General features: G+C 36.5%; 1 protein-coding gene across 5 annotated transcripts in view; it reads right to left on the bottom strand.

Moving 5' to 3' along the window:
• The window catches only part of BTBD10 (BTB domain containing 10), an 84,263-nt gene that overhangs the window by 1,998 nt on the left and 58,441 nt on the right, over positions 1-23,824 (bottom strand). For 3 of the 5 annotated variants that reach the window (XM_090263840.1, XM_090263833.1, XM_090263819.1), the window contains 6 exons: positions 21,912-22,108; positions 19,301-19,586; positions 15,857-15,959; positions 13,766-13,886; positions 6,618-6,815; positions 1,694-1,804 (listed from right to left, as the gene is read on the bottom strand). In XM_090263840.1, coding sequence (XP_090119966.1) covers positions 1,694-1,804; positions 6,618-6,815; positions 13,766-13,886; positions 15,857-15,959; positions 19,301-19,586; positions 21,912-22,065 — 973 coding nt within the window. In that variant the 5' untranslated portion in view covers positions 22,066-22,108. Of the gene's footprint in view, positions 1-1,693; positions 1,805-2,423; positions 2,529-6,617; positions 6,816-13,765; positions 13,887-15,856; positions 15,960-19,300; positions 19,587-21,911; positions 22,109-22,253; positions 22,455-23,824 lie in introns of all 5 variants that reach the window. The other 2 variants (XM_090263826.1, XM_090263848.1) reach the window with 2 other exon arrangements.

The raw sequence follows: 23,824 nt of genomic DNA, 5'->3' as shown, positions 1-23,824 counted from the left end.
GCCTGAGTAAACACAAATTTGAGGCTTTCATGCCATACAGTTCCTGTCTCAACTATGCCACTGTAAATTAAAATCAGCCACAGAATAATACATAAATGAATGAGCATGTTTATATTCCAATAAAACTATGTAAAATACAGAGAATGGGCTGGAATTTGCCCATGGACCATGGTTAGGCCATAGTTAGCATCAGAAAAAAGTTAAAAGGCAGCGCTGGTAGCCAGCACACCTATTTAGCCATATTTGTAGTGTGTATGTGTTGAGGTGAGGAGGGCAAAGGGGCAAGGAAGGCTAAAAACCTCCTAATGACCTTCTGCAGAACGTCTCCTACATTTCATGCTTCTAGTGAGCTGCCACCTGAAGGTCAGCTCTAGAGTTCGGAAAGGTCTCCATCTCTGTTCCCTCGTCCTGGATTCCTCTTGGACTATTAGAAAGTCTTTAAAATTCCCATCCCGTCATATTCTCCACAGGGAATCACCAGTCTAACACAAGTGTAATCATAGTGCATCCTTGCTTAAAATTTCCCATGGTTAAAGAAGAAGGTCCATACTCCACAGCGTAGTATATAGAGCTTTTTTATAACCTGGTTCCAACAGAAATGTCTTCTCCTTTCGGAGGCCATCTTTGTCTTCCCAACCTAAAGCAGCTCCCAGTTGCCTTCTCCCTCGCTCTGAGACCAAGCAGCTAAAGTTCAGTGTTTGCAAAATGACAGAAGACACACACTGGTGAAACTAATGGGTCAGCTATTTCACTACTTTTTAAAGCCCCAAATCTTTTCCTCTTCCTGCAAAGACTGTTTCTGGTCCTTCTTGCCTATGTGTCTCAGCAGCCCATTACAGTAAGTCCATTGTCAATAGGTTCTGTGACTTCAAGCAAATGATATAATGAAACCAATTTTACCGTAGGCTAATTGATACAAACAAGACCTAAGTTCCTTCCGCATCTCATCAATGTTGTGACTGAATAAAACGACATTGTTCAAGGATCAGCTGTTTCGTGATCTTCAATGACTCAATGAGTCATTGATAAACACCATTATCTTCATGGTCACCATCACAAACACATATTGAGAAATTACTACATGCCAGGATTTGCTCTAAGTATTTTTCATTTATCAACTCATTCTATCCTCTCAGTAACCCTACAGTATTTATTAATGTCCCCATTTTAGATGAGGAAACTGAGGCACAGAGAAGTTAAATAACTTCACAAAAGTCATACAGCTATTAAGTCACAGGATCTGAACACAAGCAATCTGGCTCCAGAACTGTTATTCTTTACACTATACCATGTTATGCCAAGGAAGATATTTTATTCTTACTAAGGGCATTTTAAGACAAAAGAAGCATCTGACATGGCACCTGGAAAAATTAATCTAAATCATAAAAAGCAATCTAAAAATTTATGGGCTTAGTCAAAAACACATTAGGGTGAGCTATAGCAGAAAAAATAAATACACATCTCTTATATTGCCAGGGAACCTAATGGAATAAAATTTTATAATGGCCTTCCATCTATTTTCTGAGAAAGGAAGCTGATTTTTTGTTATTTATAGATCTACTACATGACCATTCGATAATCATTTATCTGAGTTTTTCCTCAAATTATTCAAACTATATTTTCAATGAGATCCAATTTTTTAACCTTGTTTTTTCCAAAAGAAAATCAATGGAAAATAATGAAAACATCTTACCTTCTATTCCCAATCTAATCTTCTTAAGACCTCTCTCTTTCAAAACGGATTTGGCCACATCTCTATTTTCAATGTACTTGAAAAATCTATATAATTTTGTGCTATAAATAACTGGAAACAAAAAAAAATATTTTCTTATTAAAATCAAAGTACTTGGAAATAAAAATTTACCTTGATCATCAAAGAGGCTGACAACCCTACCCCACATGGTGGATGCAGTGGTGCCAAAGGGTGGCTGCCAACATGACGGACAGTTCAGTACAGTTAATGCATAAGCAGCACTTAAGGTGAAATAAGAGAAGCTTTAATAACTAATCGGGTAACCCAATCCATAAGAAGAATCTCCTTCTGAAAGATATATCATATACAAACTTTTGGTATAGCATCTGCCCCAATATCTTCAAATAAAAACCAAAAGAAGACATCAGGATCACACCATTATCAAGCAGGCAAAGTAAAGGACTTTGCCATGATGCCTACAAGGTCTCATTTGGAAAGGGGAAAAAATGCCTTGTCAGAGGTTACAAAATGGATACATCTTATGTTTCATGGATTGAGCAACTATTAATAACTCCCCCAAAAGACAAAGACCCTCCCCACAAACTGTTTTCCATTTAGGCGAACAGCCCCACTTAATACTGATGTTAAAAATGGCAGATTCGAGCATGTTCTGCCTAGGTTAGTCTGTTTAGAGCAAACTAGCTTTGCAAAGGACAGAGATTCCACTGACAACATGTTGAGTCTTCCAAATGTGCTGGGAACTTCAAGGAGTTAGACTGATGGACCTTCCTCGCCTTCTCTCTTTCAGGTGGAGTTATCTCCCTTAAAAGGTGAACTGCAAAGGTTTTTTCAAAAAAAGAAAAAAACACTCACAAACCAAACATGCTGGTTTAAGAGCCACTAAAAGGAAAATACGTATACAGATGCTACTCATGGGGTAAATTTGTGATTATTAACTATGTCCTTAAGATAACTGATATTTTAAAATAAATATTTTTTTGACATCTCAGAGTGGATGGTGTCATAGTGTCTCATTTAGGAGCATCTGGCTGAAGAGTCTGTCTCTGTCTCCTCAAACACATCTTTAGGTTGGAATATCTTGGCACAAAATGAGACACGTGTAGACAAATTAAGCAATAATGTTTTCATCATTTTAAGCTTCAAAGCTTAAGGTAAAAAACAAGAAAACCAACCAAAAAAACACTGAAATGGAAAGCTCAACAATTAAGGAAAAGCCAAATGTTTTATAATCTCTGTATCACTATAATGTCATTTCTGTGTTCCACAGTTGGCTCTATTCTTTTCAAATCAAAACGTTTTGAAAACTAAAATACAAATTATAAGTTTGTTCATTCCCTTTTCTTAACAGAAAATAATGTACAATGTTTCTTTTAATTTTGGTAACCTTTCCTTTTTCCCGTGTTTTGTTCAACTTTTTATTCCATATATTATTATAGAAAACCATTATCAGCAAAGAACCTAGGAATGCGGAAATAGTAACAGAAATGTCTATTACTACAACCATCCACAAAAGAATCACAACACATTTAAGTACATCATGCAACAAAAATATCTCAATATAAACTCTGAAAAGTGCTGTCATAATTCATGTTAAAATAATCTTTGAAAATCTTTAGAAGTCAAAAAGAATACCACTTGGAGTCTGCTTTGTTTTATTTTTAAAAACGGGTATAAAAAATGGAAAAATCATTAAAGGTTTTTGGTACTTTCTATATTCCTATACTTTTTATTGAAACCTAGTCAACAGATGGAAGTACAGAACAAGATGCTGAGCTACTTTACCTAGTTCTTCAAATCATTCTTTTGACTATCTTTTCTCAATCTATGAAACTGGTCAAAAATACTCTATTGGGTTCATTAAGATAAACAATATTAAGATAAATTTTCTGAGAAAAAAATCAAAAGACTCTAATTAGAAAAAGTTTGGAAGTGCAGTAAGAAAAAAGTTAGTCATTGCTGCTCAAGATATGCTCTTTTGGTCAAAAATACCTAACTCTAGTTCCATCAAGCTTTTTGAAGGATCCCTGTATTCTCCAAATACATATGATAGTTAAAAAGAAACTAAAGTCAACCTCGTAATCAATTATTTGAAGCTTCTCATTTTATATACAAATAAAAAGTCACTTAAAAAAGAACAGCTTATTTTTATGATCTACTACTCCAGGATCTACTTCTCTAGGATGCTTCCAAATTCAAAGAAAAAAAAAATCCATGGAGGACTTCCGGCCAAGATGGAGGCCTAGAAAGACACGCTGGGTCTCTCTCCACAACTAAGAAGGAATCCAACTACCGCAAAACTAGAGATAGCCAGAAGTTCCAGAAAATCAAGCTGCATGGAAGTCCAACAAACAAAGATAAAAAGAAGAAATACTCATCCAGACAGGTAGGAGAGGCGGAGCCGGGCCAGAGAGGGCGCGGTGTGGTGGTGGCAGCAGCGATGGCGTCAGTGGCAGCAGGCCGGAGGAAAATGCAGTCACACATTTTAAAAAGTGGAAAGGGACACCTGGGGAGCGCTCCCAGCTTCTGATCAGACCGCACAGCTCACGGTCCCAGCGCTGGGGAAATAAAGCCTCATTGCTTCTGACTGTGCAAACCAGTGGGGGTTGGGGCTGAGGCAGAAACTGCTGGTCTCTCAGCAAAGTCTGCTTGTTTAAAGGGCCCCCACAGTCCTAGAATGTCTGCAGACCCACCCACTCTGGGAATAATGGCCAGGGCAGCAGCTAGAGAGGCACCAGCCCCATATGGAAGTGGGAGAAGTACTGGAAAAGGGACAAATGCTGAGGAAGCGGCATTGTTCCCTCTCTGACCCCTCCTCCACATACAGCACCCCAACGTGGTGAAACAGGTCACCCTGTACTGAGAATACCTAAGGCTCCGCCCCTTCAATGTAAGAGGAGCGACAGCTCCACCTAAGACACAGGGGCAAACAAACACAGGAGCCTGTCAAGATGAGGAGACAGAGAAGTATGGCCCCAAAAGAGGGAATGGGTCAAGGTTCCAGTGGGAAAACTAAGTCATAAGGAGACAGCCAACCTCACAGACAAGGAGAGAGCCAACCTAACAGACACAATTCAAAACACTGGTGATAAAGATGCTCACAGGCTGGACACATATGCTTGAGTACAGCAAACACATCAGGGAAGAAGTGAAGGCTATGCTAAGTGAAGCAAAGGAAAATCCACAGAAAACCAATGGTGAAGGGAAGGAAACCGAGGTCCAAATCAATAACTTGGAACATAAGGAAGAAAAAAAGTCAACCAGTACAGAATAAGGAAACAAGAATTGAAAAAAATGAGGAGAGGCTTGGGAACCTCTGGGACAACTTTAAATATGCCAACATCCAAATCACAGGGGTGCCAGAAGGAGAAGAGGAAGAGCAAGAAATTGAAAGCTTATGTGAAAAAATAATGAAGGAAAACTTCCCAAATTTGGCAAAGGAAATAGACATACAAGTCCAGTAGCACAGAGAGTCCCTAACAAGCTAGACCCAAAGAGGACCACACCAAGACACATCATAATTAAAATGCCAAAGGTGAAAAATAAAGAGAGAATCTTAAAAGCCGCAAGAGAAAAGCAGAGAGTTTCCTACAAAGGGGTGCCTATAAGACTATCAGCTGATTTCTCAAAAGACACTTCGCAGGCAAGAAGGGACTGGCAAGAAGTATTCAGTGTGATGAAAAGCAAGGACCTACAACGAAGATTACTCTATCCAGCAAATCTATCATTTAGAATGGAAGGGCAGATAAAATGCTTCCCAGACAAGGTAAAGCTAAAGAAGTTCATCATCACCAAGCCATTATTATATGAAATGTTAAAGGGACTTATGTAAGAAAAGAAGATCAAAACTATGAACACTAAAATGACAACAAACTTAACCTGGTTGGTGTGGGTCAGTGGACTGAGCGCTGGCTTTGGAACCAAGAAGTCCACCAGTCCAATTCCCATTCGAGGCACATACCTGGGTTGCGGGCCAGGTCCCCAGTTGGGGGTGTGGGAGCGGCAACCATACATTGTTTATCTCTCTCTCTCCTTCCCTTCCCCTCTCTCCAAAAATAAATAAATAAAATCTTAAAAAAAAAAAAAAAAAGAGGTGGAGGGTTAAAATGGAGGATGGAGAGAAATGTAGCTTTAAAAAAATTAAAAAGAAAAAATAAAATGGCAACAAATTCACAACTATCAACAACTGAATCTAAAAATTAAAACAAAATCCAACTAAGCAAACCAGAATAGGAACAGAATCATATGTGTGGGGATTATTTGGAGGGTTATCAGCCGGGAGGGGGAAGGGTGAAGGATGGGGAAAAGGTGCAGGGATTAAGAAGCATAATTGCTTGGTACAAAATAGACAGGGGGAATTTAAGGATAATATAGGAAAGGGTGAAGCCAAAGAACTTATATGCATGACCCATGGACATGAACTAAGGGGGGTGGGATTGCTGGAGAGAAGGGGAGTACTGGCCAGAGGGGAGCAAAGGAGAAAAAATTGAAACTATTGTAACATAATCAATAAAATATACTTTTTAAAAATAAATAATAAAATTAAAAAAGAAATCCATCAAGATCGAGATACTCAACAAAGGACAAACTATCTCTGTGCACATCAAGGGTGGGCACACTTTCTGTAAAGGTCCAGACAGTAAATACTTTGGGCTTTGCAAGTCATGCGGTCTCCATCGCAACTATTCAACTCTGCTATTGTAGTGCAAAAGCAGCCACAGGCGTTACATAAAACTGTAAGAACAGGCAATAGGCTGGATTTGGCCCAGAGGCCATAGTTTTCTGACTCCTGGTATAGTTAAGAGTTCAATGTACTTTCTTTGTAAAAACTGTTCTTTAATCAATAATATAAAAAATAGAGAATCCGTGATGATTCAAGAGAGAGAAAACATGCCACAATACTTACTTTGGGAATATTCCTCTCCCATCTGGGGTGGGTACTCCTCATCCCAATCAACCACATCATCGTCCGTGAGCACCACGATGTGGCATTCCCGTTCCCCGCTCTGCGCACTCGCTACCATGAGAGGCAGAATCATTTCTTCTAGATAAAATTCAAACTGTCTACGAGCACCATCATTTGATAACTCATGCATTAGGGCACCTGAAATTAAACCCACAAAAATATGTTGATTTGGGGGTGGGATGGGGGACACTGATAAGCAAAAGAGCAGAAGCAACACACAGAACATCAGATTAGTTCAGCATCTATTTTTGGACCCTACAGACAATATTGTGATTATTTTTTAGTAAACAAAACTTTTCCTAGGAAGAGTTCTTATGGAACTGTAGAATTTTAAAGAAAAAGAGGGCCAATAATGGCATCCAACAACCAGCTCCTTCATCTTATACATCATGAAGTAATCTGCCTTAGGTAACAAAACCAATTTGCAAAATCAGAACTAAATCCACCCCACCTCCACCCATAAGCCAGGGCATTTTTTTTTTTTTTTTTTTTTTTTACTATATCATGTTGTCTTCCATCAGTAGGTGCAATTATATCTTAAAGCAGATATTAAGGATATTTTTCAGATTATAAATATGAACTAAAATAGCTCCCATATTCCACCTCCTGCATGTTTTCTTTCCCAGAAAATTATCCGCAAACAGCATTAATATTTCAGTGTAGGAGAGTTAGATGAGAAGGATCAACTGGTTTGAAATAAGGAGGCAAAAAGCCAAGGAAAATATTGCAAGGTAGAGGAATTACATACCTTAAGAAAGGTGAAAGATACATTTCTCTTCACACTCCGGAAGTACATAAGAACAACTCCAACCTCCCAAATACACAGGCAAACAAACTCATCTGAACTGACCTAATGTTTTTTCATTTATTCCTATTTCAAGGGCAATGTCCTCTCTCCTACTTAAGGCTCTACCATCTCAGGAACTACTGGGAACGTTAGAGAAGAACAAGAGAACTCAAATCTGTAGTCTCCCAAGAGTGTTTACCCCCTACATGTTCTCTAATATATAGTAACCGTTAATAAACATAATTATAATATAATAAACACTGATTAAATAATCATCTATACTATTATTTTAAGCATGTCTCTCTCTAGGCTGCCTACTCCCCATATTTTTAAATTCCATTTATAGCCAAACTCCTTAGATGTATCCTCTTTGACCTAATTCTGAACCAATTCCAATTCCAATCTATCTGGCTTCCACACTCACTACTCCTGAAAACTGGTCTTGCTTTAGTATCCAAATGACTTTTAGATTATTAAAGACAATGAACATCTTTTGATCCCAATCTCATTTGACTTCTCGATGAATTTCTCTCCCTCGTCCTTAAAACACTCTTATCCGTAAGAGTCTCTGATAACAACTTGCCTGGTGTTCTTTCCCCTCTTTGGCTGTTTTTCTCGTGTTACCTCTGCAACTCTTTCTCCCCTAGGTGTTCATTAAATATCGATGTTTCTCAGGACAATTTTAAGTTATTTTCTCCTCTCACCTTATGCTGACAATTCCCAAATTTATTCCAATAATTCTGCCTTCTGTATTCTAGATGCACTATATTCAACTGCTTTCTGGATGTCTCCACTGGATGTCACCTCACAGGCACCTCAAATTCACTCAATATATCCAAAATTAAATTTAGTCATCTCTGCGTCTCTCTGCAGTGTTTTTAAAATCAGTAAACAGCATCACCATTCACTCAAGTTCTCAGAATCATCTCAGAATGAGTGCTGGGCATTGATAGGCACAGGCACTTAAATATTGTGGAATAAATTAATGAATCCTTGATTCCTCTTTCATCTCTTAATTCAAATAATTTCATCATTCCCCAAGAGCTATTAAATTCACCTTTTAAATACATCCTGAATTATGTTATGTCCTTCTCTGGAAGATGATATTTTCCAAAGCTGCAAACTCTCTTATGCCACATGCTTTTGTGCAATGTGACATTCCCATCTCCTTGCAAGAAGTGGAATCTAATTCTCCTCCCCTTTATCTAGGCTGGTCAAGATGGCAACAGAGGTAAACACGGCTCACCACCCCACAAAACCACATCAAAATTACAACTAAAATATAAAACAGCCATCACTCAGCCATCAGAAACCTAATTGAATGGAAGTCTGACAACTACCGAATTAAATAAACCACACCCATCCAGACTGGTAGGAGGGGCGGAGACACAAAACCAGCTGGCCCCACATTCATGTGTGGTGGATAAAAATTCGAGAGGGGTATCTCAGGAATGAGGAGTCCCAGCCCCACACCAGGCCCCCCATCACAGGGTTCCAGTGCCAGGAAGTTAAGTCCCCATAACTTCTGGCTGCAAAAACCAGAGGAGATTGAGTTGGTGAGAGAAACTTCTGGAGTCCCAAGAAGTTCCTCTTAAAGAACCCACACATGGACTCACCTACTCAGACTCACTCCCTCTGAACAGCAGCACCAGGGTAGCAGCTTGAAAGGCACCAGCGGCGTACAGATAGGAAGTGAAAGGTTTGGCATCAAGGTGAGAGCTGGGGGACAGCTTTATCCCAGACAGAAAGGTAGACAGAGGCCATTGTCCCTTTTCTGAACACCCCCCTGCCTCCATCCCCCGCCCCCACACACACAGAGCCACGGAGCCAGCAGGCAAGTGCCGTGTCTGAGACTCCATCAACCTGGCTAACACTGTTTGCTCTACCCTGGAGATACCATGAGACTGAGTCCCAGCCAACTCATGCCTATCCAAGCTGTGAACAGTGACTTTTCCATATGAATGGCTGGTCTAGGCTAATGCCTCACAACTTCCTAACAAAGAAGCAACATCCAGCCTCAGCAAGCCCCCATACCCCATGCATCTTGTTAAGTGGCTCCAGACCCGGCACTAGCAGCAGCCAGCCTAGATTCACAGCATGGCTTCACCTGGGATTCTCCAAGCCCAACACAAGTAGCAACCAGTTCAGATTGCTTTATAGCTCATGCACGGTGGCCCTGGGCAGAACACAGATGGGGGGGGTCGCCTTGGCCTGTACCAGCTGAAAAAGCCCAGGGCCTATGCACCTGGTGGACAGCTACAGACCACGTCGGAGCACCAACACCCTGTGCCTGCACCGTTGATCCTCCACAGAGAGGGGAGGCTGGTAGTAAGTGGTCACAGCCAAGCCTTGCAGCTTACTGGCCTGGGTAAATCCCTCCCATTGACCTGCCAACAGCAATCAAGGATCAACTACAAGAGGCAGATGTACTCAGCCCACACAGAGGGTACAGCCCGAGTACCCAGCTTGGGTGATAGGGAAGGCAGTGCCACTGGACCCTATAGGACACCTACTACACTAGCCCACACTACCGAGACAGGGAATCATAACAGCTCTACTAATACATAGAAACAATCACAGGGAGGCTACCAAAATGAGGAGACAAAGAAACATGGCCCAAATGAAAGAACAGATCAAAACTCCAGAAAAAGAGGTAAACAAAATGGAGATAAGCAATCTATCAGATGCAGAGTTCAAAACACTGTTTATAAGGATGCTCAAGGAACTTAGTGAGAACCTCAACAGCATAAAAAAGATCCAATACACTAATTGAAATAAAGAAGAATTTATAGGGAAACAACAGTAGAGTGGATGAAGCTAAGAAATCTAATCAATGATTTGGAACATAAGGAAGCAAAACCAACCAATCAGAACAACAAGAAGGAAAAATATCCAAGAAAATAAGGATGTGTAGTGGCCTCTGGGACAACTTCAAGTGGTCCAACATTCACATCATAGGGGTGCCAGAAAGAGGAGAGAAAGAGCAAGAAATTGGAAATTTACTTGAAAAAGTAACGAAAGAAAAGTTCCCTAATTTGGTGAAGGAAATAGACATGCAAGTCCAGGAAGCACAGATGGATTTAAAGAGGAAGACTCCACAACACATCATAATTAAAATGCCAAAGGTTAAAGATAAAGAGAGAATCTTAAAAGCAGCAAGAGAAAAGCAGTGAGTTATCTACAAAAAAGTCCCCATAATACTGTCAGCTGATTCCTCAAAAGAAACTTTGCAGGCAAGAAGGGACTGACAAATATTCAAAGTCATGAAAAGGAAGGACCTACAGCCAAGACTGCTCTACCCAGCAAAGCTATCATTTAGAACTAAAGGGCAGATAAAGAGCTTCCCAGACAAGAAAAAACTAAAGGAGTTCATCATCACCAAACCATTATTATATGAAATGTTAAAGGGACTTATTTAAGAAAAAGAAAGATCAAAACTATGAATAAAATGGCAATAAATATATATCTATCAACAATTGAATCTAAAAAACCAACTAAGCAAATAAGAAGAACAGAGACAGAATCATGGATACAGAGAGCATTTTGATAGTTGCCAGATGGGAAGGGAGTGTGGGGGAATGGGTGAAGAGGTAAGGGGGTTAAGAAGCACAAATAGGTAGTTACAGAATAGCCATGGAGATGTAAAGCACAGTAAAGGAAATGGAATAGCCAAGGAACTTATACGCATGACTCATGGACATGAACAATGGAAGGGGGACTGCCTGGAGAAGTGGGGGGTGCTATGTGGAGGGGGGCAAAGGGGGAAAAATTGGAACTGTAATAGCATAATCAATAAAATATAATTAAAAAAATAAATGAGGCAACTAAGAAACAAGGTTTTAAGTAACTTGTTCAAAAATCACCGAACTCTTTATTCAATAAACATTTAGCCCTTACATGATTTCTTTTTTAGTTACGAAACAGACACTTTATTCTAAAGTGTCATTCCAATACTCAGTAAAGGCATTTATTTGCAGGAAAAATTTCATTTTTGGACTCAAATCTATACCTACAGTATCCTTTTATATTTTTATAAGATTATCTCTGTCTCTTCACATTCTATATAGTTTTTTTATAGTCTATGAGAATCTCTCAATATTTAGTAACATATTATAAGTAATCTAGAAATAATTACAAGTATTATTTAAAAGTCAGAAGTGTAGGAAAACCATACTACATATATTTACATAAAGATCCTTACTTTTAATTCCATAATAAATAAGTGAAACTTAACAGTGATGACAAAGTAAACTATGTCCAATAGATTACAGAACTAAAATCCAAATCATCTGTAAGAAATCTACTGTTTTTAAAAATCTGACAGCCACCAAAATTCAACATCTAATTTTATGACATTAAATTAAAATGGTCCTATGAATTAAAAAACACTAAACTTAAAGTCTAGGATCTATAATTAGAATAATGAATACTCATGGTTTCAACTAAAAAATTTTTTTAAGATGTGAAAAACAGCAACTTTGTTCAAGTTTACAGTCATATGTCCCAGCTGTCCAATTGTTTGACGTTGAACGTTTAAATATCATTTACAGAGAAATGGACTCAGAGTTGGACCATACGCTGCTTTGTCCAACCTACTGACATTTTTATGGACACTTTAAGAGCAAAAAAAAAAAAAAATTGGTACTTAGGGAGAGACTTAATAAGGCCACTCATTTTCAGAATTAGATCATAACTAAGCATGAAGAATAGTTATATTTAAGTATACAGGAGTTACCTTTAAAAATTTAAATAGAATGTCCTATTCACAGTTTCCAGCACTCCAATCTTTGAAAAGTTATGACATTATTCTGCCAAGCTAATGTTGAGTTTAGGTAATAAAGTAAAGACAACCATTAAGTCTAGGGCTAACACAAGGCTATAAGCACATACAGGAAAATTTTAAAACGCTTCCCACTGTATGAAAAATATAATGGAAGAACGTTTGTTTGGATTAAGGACCTTCCGTAATCTGGCCCACCTATTTATTCCTGTCTCCTTCTGGTCCAACTAGGTTATTTCCAAAACTGTATCTTTTGTGGCCCTGGCCAGGTAGCTCAGTTGGTTAGAGCACTGTCCTGCTATGCCATGGTTGCAGGTTTGATCCCTAGCCAGAGCATATAAAAGAAGCAACCAATGGCCCTGACTGATGTGGCTCAGTGGGATGGGTGTCATCCTGCCAACAAAAAGGTCCCTAGTTCAATTCCTGGTCAAGGCATATGCCTGGGTTGCGGACTACATCCCCAACTGGGGGCATGCGAGGGGCAGCCAACCGATGTTTGTTTCACACATAGATCTTTCTCTCCCTCCTTTCCCTGCTCTAAAAATAAATAAATAAATAAAATCTGCTTAAAAAAGCAACCAGTGAATGCACAAACAGGTGCATTCTAAAATAAATAAATGAAAATTAAACAAAAATAGTTTCAAAAAACACAAAGTACATCTTTTGCATCTTTACTCAAAAAATCCCAACTCTTAGAATGATCTCCCTACTCTACTCTTTCTAAATTATTCCTATTCATTCTTTACTACCTATAACCTCTCAAGTCTTCCCCAAACCCTCTAGCCCACAATAACTTCTCCTTCTCCTGAACTTCTCCAATCACTTAACATTCAAGTCAACATCTGATAATTCTCATATACTACTTTGACTTTTCGGTATATATTCACTTTGCTTAGGCATCCCATAATGGTGAAATGGTGAGGGGCTGAGAAGGTTGTGAGAGGAGAATATCAATCAAAGAGTTAGGATTCCAAGTTCTAGACCTTGCTCTGAGACTGTGGTTGAAATTCTTGAATAAAGCCCCTTAACCCTTTGCATAAATGAGGGTTAGTTATTCAACACTCAACCTAAGATCTTTAATGACAAACACTGTTTTTGAGAATTATGTGTATCTTCCATAGTGGTTTAGAATATTATCTTACATGTTAAGTACAAAAAAATTACGAATTTTTCATTGATATAATCCCAGGAATAAAGCCAAACACCACATTTGAACCAAGGCCAGGGTTCCCAAGCTGGGAGATAAAAAGACTAGCAACAAATTATATAAAGAAACAGTCAATGAGAAAATCTGGAACAATCTATCCAAAAATAAATTACTAAAGTTGAAAAAAGTTTTGGATAATTACACAAGGAGCTTATAAACATCTCTGTAAACTTCCATAATCTTCATGGTACCAGAATGCTTTACAATTCAGTTAAACAAATATTTGAAATCTAGGTAAATAGCACTATTTCAGGCTTTTCATTCCAATATATTGTAACTATATAAACTATTCACACACAAAACAGCATACTTACTGAGATCTCTACATTTAATAGTACTATATTCAAAAGAGATACAAAGATAGTCACACGCTTCTCTCAGTTCAGGAATAGATATGCCATCAGGACAGCGGATTACTCCTGTTTTATAGTAATCCTAAAAAATAAAAAAACATTTAAAAAAAACACAAAGGCAAGAATGTATAAAACATCTGAAGTAAGAGGTAGCCAAATCTTATTATTAAGACCCAAATGATTCACTGACTCAACTAGTCATAAACTTATTTAATAGCAGAGGTAAAATAAGAACCTAAGTCTCCCCATTATTTATACATCTCTTCTGTCTACTATATCATGCTAATTCATATGTATTTTCCCCCTATATGTTATTTTTCTATATAACTACCACTAATTTTTAAAGCTTTTTTTCTTTTTTTTAAAGACTGGAAACAACTTAAATTTCTTTTTTATTTATTTGTTTGTTTTTATTTTATAGAGAGGGGAAAGGAGAGAGGGAGAGAAACATCACTGTGTGGTTGCCTCTCACTCGTGCCCCCAACTGGGAACCTGATGTGCAACCTAGTTATGTGCCCTGACTGGGAATTGAACCAGTGACACTTGGCTCGCAGGCCACTGAGGCACAGCAGCCAGGGAATTTTTTTAAAGCTAAGGAAGTTGAATAACATATTATAAATTACCTTAAATATTACCTAGAGAACTGAGCAAAATTCAAAGTTCTTAGTAAAGAACTTCAAAATCATATCCAACTATTAAAACATGTATAACAGAACACACAATCAGATATTTTTCTTCCAAATACTATTCTTTGATGTTTCTCATATTACTATAATCAACCAGTAGCAATTATTTAAAAAATCTACTTAAAAGGTTGGTACAGGCTGGCCCCAGAATTACAAATAAATTACTTCATAGCTGAGTTATAAAAATTGTTCGTACTTGTCAACTCCATTGGGGGTCAAATGGAAGTGGGGGCAGCTGAAAGATGCACTTCCCAAAAAATTAAGATCTGCCTCAAAGTTCTGAGGTTCAGAGCTACAGTAACACAGTTTCTAAAGCTGCTGCATCAATGGAAACAAGATATCTCTGGTACTAAAAATTGATTGTCCATGTACTAACAACCCAGTCAAGATCAACTACAGCTGACCCTTAAACAATACCAGACTGAGAGGGATACCAACCCACCATGCAGTTGAAAATCCACATATAATTCTGATTTCCCCAAAACGTAATTAACAATAGTCTACTACTGACTGGAAACCCTACCAGTAACAAAGTCAATTAACACATATTTCGTATGCTATATGTATTACATACTATATTTTTATAATAAAGCTAAAGAAAGTTATTAACAAAATCATAGGGATGAGAAAATGCATCTACATTATTTATTGAAAAAAACCTGCATATAAGTGGAACCAAACAGTTCAAACCCACAATGTTCAAGGGTCAACTATACTTTTCCTATCTTGTATCTCAGAATCCTCTTCTTCTATCCCCCCAAAACTATTTGAGGAAACCATATTTTCAGACGATGGCATAAACTGTCATATACTATAATCAAATATTTATCACTGATTTGAAATTACAAGTCAGGACTCTGTAATAATAATTCAAATATTCCTCAAAAATAACAGGTTAAAACCTCAAAATAAAAATAAAGATTTAAAACAAAGATGCTAATATATTTTAGAGATTAATTTTAAATCTTCATAAGTGTACATATTGCTTGTTATGTGCAATAAAATATCAGAATTCAGGTAGCCACATTCATTCTCAGGTAGCAAAAAATGATTGACTTATTTTATTTAAGAGAATTAAGGAGAGAGGAGTAACATGACTTCATGTATGTTAACATTAAACCCTTGAAAGAACTGCCCATGAAGACCTAATAGGTGAATCATCCACTATCCTATCTTCCCAAAGGGCACAAAATTCATTTATTTATATTATTTTCATGTACTAAAAAGATGAGTGGTATTAAAAAAAACAAAAAAAAATCCTGCCTACCTCCATAAAGATATTTAAATCAAGCCGTGGTTTCAATTAAGTATTTACCAAGAAGGGGTCAAATGATTAAGTCAAAACACATAAGAAATAAGAACTTACCAGAATAGCTCGAAATACAGTGGAGCCAATTCCTTCTGCCACCTCATACTCTCCCTTCTCATTGGGACGTGTAAAGTTATGTTCCCTGCCAGACCCAAACATCCTGTAACAGCAAATAATTAAGAGACATTATCAATAGGATACTACTCCCTTCAAAAGGGAAAATTCATTTCATGCACAAAACTGAAAAGGAATTATAATTTAAGTATTAAATTAGATAATTAGTTCAAAAAATTTTATTAGAAATTTATTCTGGTAAACATAGTTAACAAAGGAATATTTAAAATATTTCCTCTTCAAATGGAGGGAACAGTAGTATATAGGATGGGCAAAAGTAGCTTTACAGTTTTATGTGTACAAAACTGAGTTTATTCTTATATTAATTACTGCATTATTTATATTATAAATGTAGAACTACTTATGCTCACCAATGTAGATTCCCTATAAGCAAACAGTATCAAATGATAAAATTCAGGACTAAAGAGCATTCTAACACCCTCTCCTCAGGAAGAAAAAGTATCAATCAAAAAATCAAGGGAAAAGGTCAGTTACAGTAATCTTATCAAGAAGGAAAAAAAGAAGAAAAGGGAAACCATATTATTTATATATCTTCCTTAAAACTGTCATCTTCCTTGCAAAGTTAATACCATAATGCAGCACATACAGTAATCTAAACTAGGAAAAAGTAAGAGTATTAGCAGGTTAGTTGTCTTACTTTTCATAATCTTAACTACAAATGTAAAAAATCTTGCTCAGAATTCTTACACTTGCATTCTAGAATTGAAAAACAAAAAAATCAAATACTGGGTAGACAGGAATGAAGAGGTTAAGATGAGAATGAAAAGTTTAAACAACTGAGTAAAAAGCTCTTAATATTAATTTATATAATACTTAAGAAAAATAAAATGGACTTATTTTTTTCAGGTCATGTTATTGGCCTTTCACAGTAAGCAATTAGAAAAGAAGCAATTTGCAAAATATGTCCTTCAAAATGAAGAATTTAATGCATTACTCTCAATAACAATGTTAACTTATGATTAAAGGAAGTAAAACTGCCTCCAAAAACATCTAGTCTGGAGATTTCCAGATTTTAACATTTTCTGACCATAAAATCTCAGAACAAATTTGGGGGCTGCCAAAAGTTTGCCAGTGTTCTGTTTTCATAAGTTAGGGCATTATGTATCATCTGCTACCACTATCTATTCATAAAAGACAGGACATTCCAACAACAAAAAACTAGGAGAATATAATCTCTTAATAAATGATAGTCCATTAACTGTACTTAACTATGATACATGGGGGGAAAAAAGTAGAACCTCTGAATCTGATAGCACCATCACTAAAGTAAATATGGCTGACCTCTATTCAATGGTTTCCCAATTTAAATGGTTTCTATGGGAGCTGCCATCCTAGAAAAGCCTCTTGTGGAACAAGGTTGATGAGGAAGCAAAGGAAATCAAAGAAGTAGCCCCACTTCTGGAAGCACCCCCTGTCCCAATAGAGCCCTAGACCTCAAAGCTCTTAGATCTGTTAGAACACCTGGAAGGCACTTCTCAGGATGCCCAGCAGCCTCCTCTGGATCCCTCCCTAGATGGCACTTTAATACACCTGCTGGACCTTCCCTTTGCTCCCCAAATCTCAAAGTGTTTGAGCATGAAGGACTACAGCTGAATCTGTCTTTTTTTTAAGACTCCCTGGAACCCCGCTTCATCTGCCAGGCTGCTGTGCCCAAGGGTTTTTTCCAGCTGCAGCTACTGGCCCCCAGTTCCAGACACAGTTCCAGCTCAGAGTGGCCTTCCAATGACCCAGCTCCTCCAAATCCTAATTTTAACAAGGTCTCCTTGTGGTTAAAGCTGTGTCTCACCTACAACTACTTTGGTCAGTCAGTGCAGCAGATCTTTAAGGTGAACAACTTGCCTGTGGAGACATGGCAGTAACAGAGCCTCCACTCACAGCCTGACAACCCAAACCCCTGGGGTGCCCAGCTAACTGGAGCCTACATCCAAGAACTACCAGCAGGTGGGACTCTGGTCCTGTGCGTGCCACAGCAAAAAAAGGGGGGTTGGGGGGGCTGTCCTCCTTCCCTACATACAATGAAAGCCCAGTAAAGTATGAGGCAGGAAAAATAAAAATAAATTGTTTCCCTCTTTGTTATAACATATAAACCTATAAAAAAAAAGTTTTATTTCAGTTTTCAAAAAACTGTCAACTGCTTTTTACAGTTCCCATGAATATTAATTTTCATCCCCAAAGACATGCTTTGGTCAATTCACATGAAAAGAAGCCTTCATTGATGTAAAAAAGACAATCTTTCAGGAATCAAATGTCATGCAATTTTTTCAAATATCTGAACTTTTTACAAAAGTAGAAAAGTTATACTTTTCAGATCAATATGCATATTGTATCCAAATTTTGTTTCTAAAGAAAACAGCCTAACAGTTGAAATAAAATACCAAATATCTACTTTTTACCTATATTTCTTTAAAGTGTAGGTAAAAAATAAAGTATTAACAAGTTCATCCTCCTAATAGCTTTCATCAAATAATCTCTCCCATGCTACTAAAAAATACATAAAAGCCTAAAGTTCAACTATTTTTTTCACAGATGCAAAGCCAATGTTAAATATTTATCTACTCAAAATGTAGCCATATGTGAGCATTTATTCTGTATTCAGAAACACTAATAAATCTCTCTTTCTCTCTCCCTCCCTCACACACACATCCCAAATACTCCTATGTAACCTAAAAAAATTTTTTTTACCTCATGCAGATTTCTACTTCATATATACACCCCTTCATTTTATACTAGAGTGAACAGAAAATGACAATGACTTTAAAATTTAAAAGTATTCGGTCAAGTCTAGATTGCCTATATCATTCTCAGATTGCACTTCCAATAACTACAAACTGTACATTAATCTATTACTCTGGATGAGTACAGACTACATGACTACTTCTTCATTCTACTTGCTAATAACATTCCTTTTTTAAGTACTGATATCAAACTGACAACTAATGATGACTTTTCAGCTAACTGAACTGTTGGTTTTCTTCCTTTTCAACAAGACTGATACCTGCTGTATTTGATGGCTGAATTTGAGAGCCTCAAGTAAAGGAAACATTACCACTGTTAAATTCACCTTGTTAGATGCAATCTATGGTTTTAGCCTGTAGAAGTCTTTTAGAATCTTGTCATTAATTAATACATTTGCTATTCTTACTATTACAGCAAAGATTATTAAGAAATAAAACCAAGTCCAAAAACTGGCTCTACCACTTTCTAGCTGTATTCACGTGAGCAAATTATTTAATCTTCAAAAGCTCAATTCTTTTATCCATAAAATAGGAATACTACATTCCAAGAGAGAATTACTGTAAATTTAAGTGAAAAATAATGTGAAAGTGCTTTAAAATTAATAATACAAAGAACTGCAATTATACAAACCTGCCCAACATTGTATTTGGCTGTGCAGTAAAAATGGATGGGTCCACAACAAATCTAGTGTTATCCACTATTAGCGTCACTCGTTCTGACGTTCTTATATTCCGAGCTCCTTCTTTTGCATTTTCATATACAAACACCATCTCCCCAGATGTCTTACAGCTACCATCTGAACTTGACTGACTACTGTTTCTGCTACTGTTCCCTGTACTGGTACTAGAACCATTTGGAGATGCTTTTTGAGGACGAGGACTGCTTGGACGAGAAGAACTGTGATCTTTTTCTCGTTCTGAAATAAAAATGTAAAAACAAAATTATGCAAATTTTCTTTAAAAACTTCAAGTTCCATATATATCTTTTTTAAATTTTAATTTAGAAAAGTTGTTTTAAATGACAGCATTCCTGCCTTTTTTATCTCAAATAACATTTTCACAGAATATTATAAACATTCATTTTTTTCCCAGGAATAAAAACATCAAAATGTTTTTTAAAATAATTAACCTTTGTAGACTTTTAAAAAGATGTATAGTTTAGTAATGCTGACCCAGACTAAGATCAAAATTAAGGTAAATTTTATGTTATTACTCTACTTAAAAATATATAGAAACCCAAGGAACAGAATCACAAGTAAGTACACATTGAAAGTCAGTAAGAGTAAGAATACCACCTTAAACTTTCCTGAGTACATAAGCATTGAAACACTCTCCTAAATACATAAGCATTGAAAGTTAATAAAGAATAAGAATACCAATTTAAACTGTCCTAAATACTAAAAGTATTAATACTGAAAACACAAAGTACAAATTTTGGAATTTCACTGTCTTAATAAAGGCATTTCAAAACCATCAATATATCTCTCTAAAGGAAGGTCCCAGAGGAAGAAACAGATTTCACTAGGATAAGAAGTATTTATTTGTTTAAATGGTTAAATGACTTTTAATGTCTACCAAATTAAGTGGCTTTAATAGCTAATGATATATTGCTTTCTTTTTATTTCACATTTGTTGAGTAAAGCACTGCCATAGATTTTATAGGATTACATAATTATTATTTATAATTTTAATAGGTAGGAGATATTAGAATTCAGAATATTTTCTTTAGACGTCTAAGTATACAGGGGAAATAAAACTAAGATTTTGTGATTAAGTTTCTTTAGCGCCTAGGTGACCTAAAAATGTATCTCCATCCCCTCAGTTTCATCAGCTTTTGCCAAATTCCTCCATGACTCAGGCAACTTAGAACACTCTGTACAGCTTTACCGATTATATAATTAGATTTGCAACATCTCCAGAGATACTCTGACACCTCCATTTCACTGCCAGTTTCCAACAATGCTGGTAGGATCCTGAAAGTAAAATCTGCTAAAGTAATAAATTAATTATGGTATATCCTTCTACTATCTTCCCAGATGCTGAACTCTGCATATAACAAACAAAAACACTTTTTATAGTTATTTTTTGGCTTATAAGTACTTGTCTGACTTTAAGGACCTTCTTAGATACTGACAACTTCTATACACACTTAGACCTTAACAGAAATGATTTTGCTTTATAACAATCAGAAACTACCTCATGTAGTAAGTCAAGGTATTTAATTTTACCCTTCCCAGGGGAAAATGAAAATGAGCAAGTTCACATTACTTACATACCTCTTCATCAGACTAGTGCTTTACAGTTGCACATATTTACCTAGGGCAGCGGTTCTCAACCTTCCTAAAGCCGCGACCCTTTAATACAGTTCCTCATGTTGTGGTGACCCCCCAACTGTAAAATTATTTTCGTTGCTACTTCATAACTGTAATTTTGCTACTGTTATGAATCATAATGTAAATATCTGATATGCAGGGTGTATTTTCATTGTTACAAATCGAACATAATTACAGCATAGTGATTAATCACAAAAACAATATGTAATTATATATGTGTTTTCCGATGGTCTTAAGCGACCCCTGTGAAAGGATTGTTCAACCCCCAAAGAGGTCACAACCCACAGGTTGAGAACCGCCGACCTAGGGTAATAACATTCATTTATAGCAATGGGTAGAAGAGAAGATCTAACCTAGTTGCCAAGAAAGCAAAACACTTCACACCTTCCCGTTCATCTTCTCTGTTAATTATTTAAAATACTGTCAAAATCAAAATAAATTACTCTGATGGCTTTCAATTCCTTTTTTCCAGGATGATTAACCAAGAATTCCTATCAATAATTTACTATTATTGATAATAAATGTATTATTGATATTGATAGTAAACTTATTGATTGTATTATTACAATAATTTTTAAACTATTTTAAAATAAACCACTGCTATGTATCTCATAAGACAAAAATCAACTTGAAAAAAAATTTAATCTATGTATCACATATATAAAGGCTTTTCAGATTACTTCTTTTATAAGTCTGTTCCAGATTCTTAAAAAATTCATTAAGTTTCATTTAATAAGTTGTTTTTTCACAGCAATAACCAAGTTAAGCTAAAACAGAAGCAACTGCTTAAAAGTGAGAAGTCAATTTTACTCTGAAGTATCAGGCACAATTCATTGTCATTACTACTTTAAAAAGGTAAATAAATGCAAGCTTTAAAAATATGCTGGGAAGGTTAGTTGATCTACATACCAACATGGTGCTGTCGTGTTGGAGAAGTAACATTTCTAATACAAGGAGTGAGCTGAGATTCTGTTCTTTCGTGAGATGAATCTCGTGATCTGTCACTTGACCTCCGTCTATCTCTTGACCTTTCATGTCCCCCACTAGCACCATGTAGACTCATTTTGGTGTGGTCAACAACTCCTTTAGCCACACGCGAGGGAGTACTGGCAAGTTACAAAAGAAAATTAACCATAAAAGTAGAACATGAGATACAAACAATTTTTTTAAATCAATTAACATAAAACCACTATTATTTTGAAGGGCAAGAATCAAATGCTATTTTATGATTCTGAAATAAACCTAATTTACCTCAAACTTCCAGGTTTCATAAATTCTGGAGCACTATGTCTTTAAAGACCACATAATCCAACTCAGTTTTAAGGATGAGAAAACCAAAGCTCAGAAAGGTTCATTGACTTTTGAGTAAGCAGTAGTACAAGTAACGGCAATAGTAGTAGTAGTAGGGACCACCCAAATGTCCTCAATGTTATTCAAATGTTCTTTTGATTTCTTTGTGGGAGAAAAAGAAAGCAAGAGCATCAGCTTCTGGAACTCATCGCTGAGGTACGGAATAAAATAACTGGTCTCCCTGCCAAATAAAGTAAGTCTACATGCTAAGTCTACATGTTAAACTCTTTTCAAAACCTTTTAAAGCATATCTCTGAAAAGCTTAACGGCACCAACAGTGTAAAGTCACAGAATTTAACATTTTAAAACCTCAAAAGTAGAGTAAATTTGCCCATGAGAAGTAATGAAGAGTCTATGGCCATACCACCCTGAACTAGCCCGATCTCGTCTGATCTCGGAAGCTGAGCAGGGTCGGGCCTGGATAGAACTTGGATGGGAGAAGTAATGAAGAATGATAACTAATAGTGTAGTTGACAGAACTCATTCACACAATTATTTATTAAGTTCTATGTCCTCTGTGTACCATGCTATGCTACCTGCCAGTAAAGAAGCCCCCTCAAGGAGCTTGATTTAAGTGTAGCAGTTAACACATGAACATGTAGAAATTGAAACAATTTGAGAGTTATCCCAAATTTCAAATGTAAAATGACAAACTATATCTCGAATACATATACAACTAATAAATGGATGATCGATAATAAATGCTTTAAGATCTCAGAAGCAGAAATCACTGTAAACTAGTCCATGGTTGCACTGACAAATAGATAAGATTTGAATGATCAGAATGCATTGCAGGTAGGAAAACTGACAGTAACAAAAATGAAAGAGCCAGACATAAGGCATTTTGGAAATTTACCATTTTAGATACACCATGGTTCATTGTTTTGCGATATTAAAGTGTTTTATAGAAATAGAAGGAATTTCATAGCTTTAGAGTAATAGATTCAGAATCCAATCATCCTTTAATAGGTAATTGCTCGACATGCTGAATATTATTTAACATTTTGGAAGCTTAGTTTCTTCACCTGTAAAATGCAGATCCTATTTACGTTCTAAAGTTAATATGAGGATTAAAAGAAATATAAGAAGCTGACTAGCCTTTTGATTCATTCCAGTGCCCCCTCCATAATATTACCCTGCTCTCTTTCATTATTTAAAATTTAATCTTCCACTAAAATGTGGGTTTTTTTATTATGAAAATCAGTTATTACTTCACTGTAACAGACGACAAAGACTGTATTTACCCTAAGAGTTACTTCTAGGAAAATAAAAGATACCCAACCTATCAGCCTTTATCAGTCATTTGACTCTCATAAACCTACAAGGAAAGAAAAATTCTATTCCTACCTCCTTTCTAGTGAAAAAGATCAGAAAGAGTACAACTAAGGCAAAAGTGGGGTACATGTTCAGTTTGAATAAGGGCCAAGCAGACTGATTAATTGCAAAAGCATTTCAACCAGACATCTCTGTAG

This window comes from Furipterus horrens, unplaced genomic scaffold (assembly GCF_987537825.1).
Source record: "Furipterus horrens unplaced genomic scaffold, mFurHor1.1.pri manual_scaffold_2, whole genome shotgun sequence".
Taxonomy (NCBI): domain Eukaryota; kingdom Metazoa; phylum Chordata; class Mammalia; order Chiroptera; family Furipteridae; genus Furipterus; species Furipterus horrens.
The sequence above is the reverse complement of the archived record's forward strand: the minus strand, read 5'-3'. Positions and strand labels throughout refer to the sequence as shown.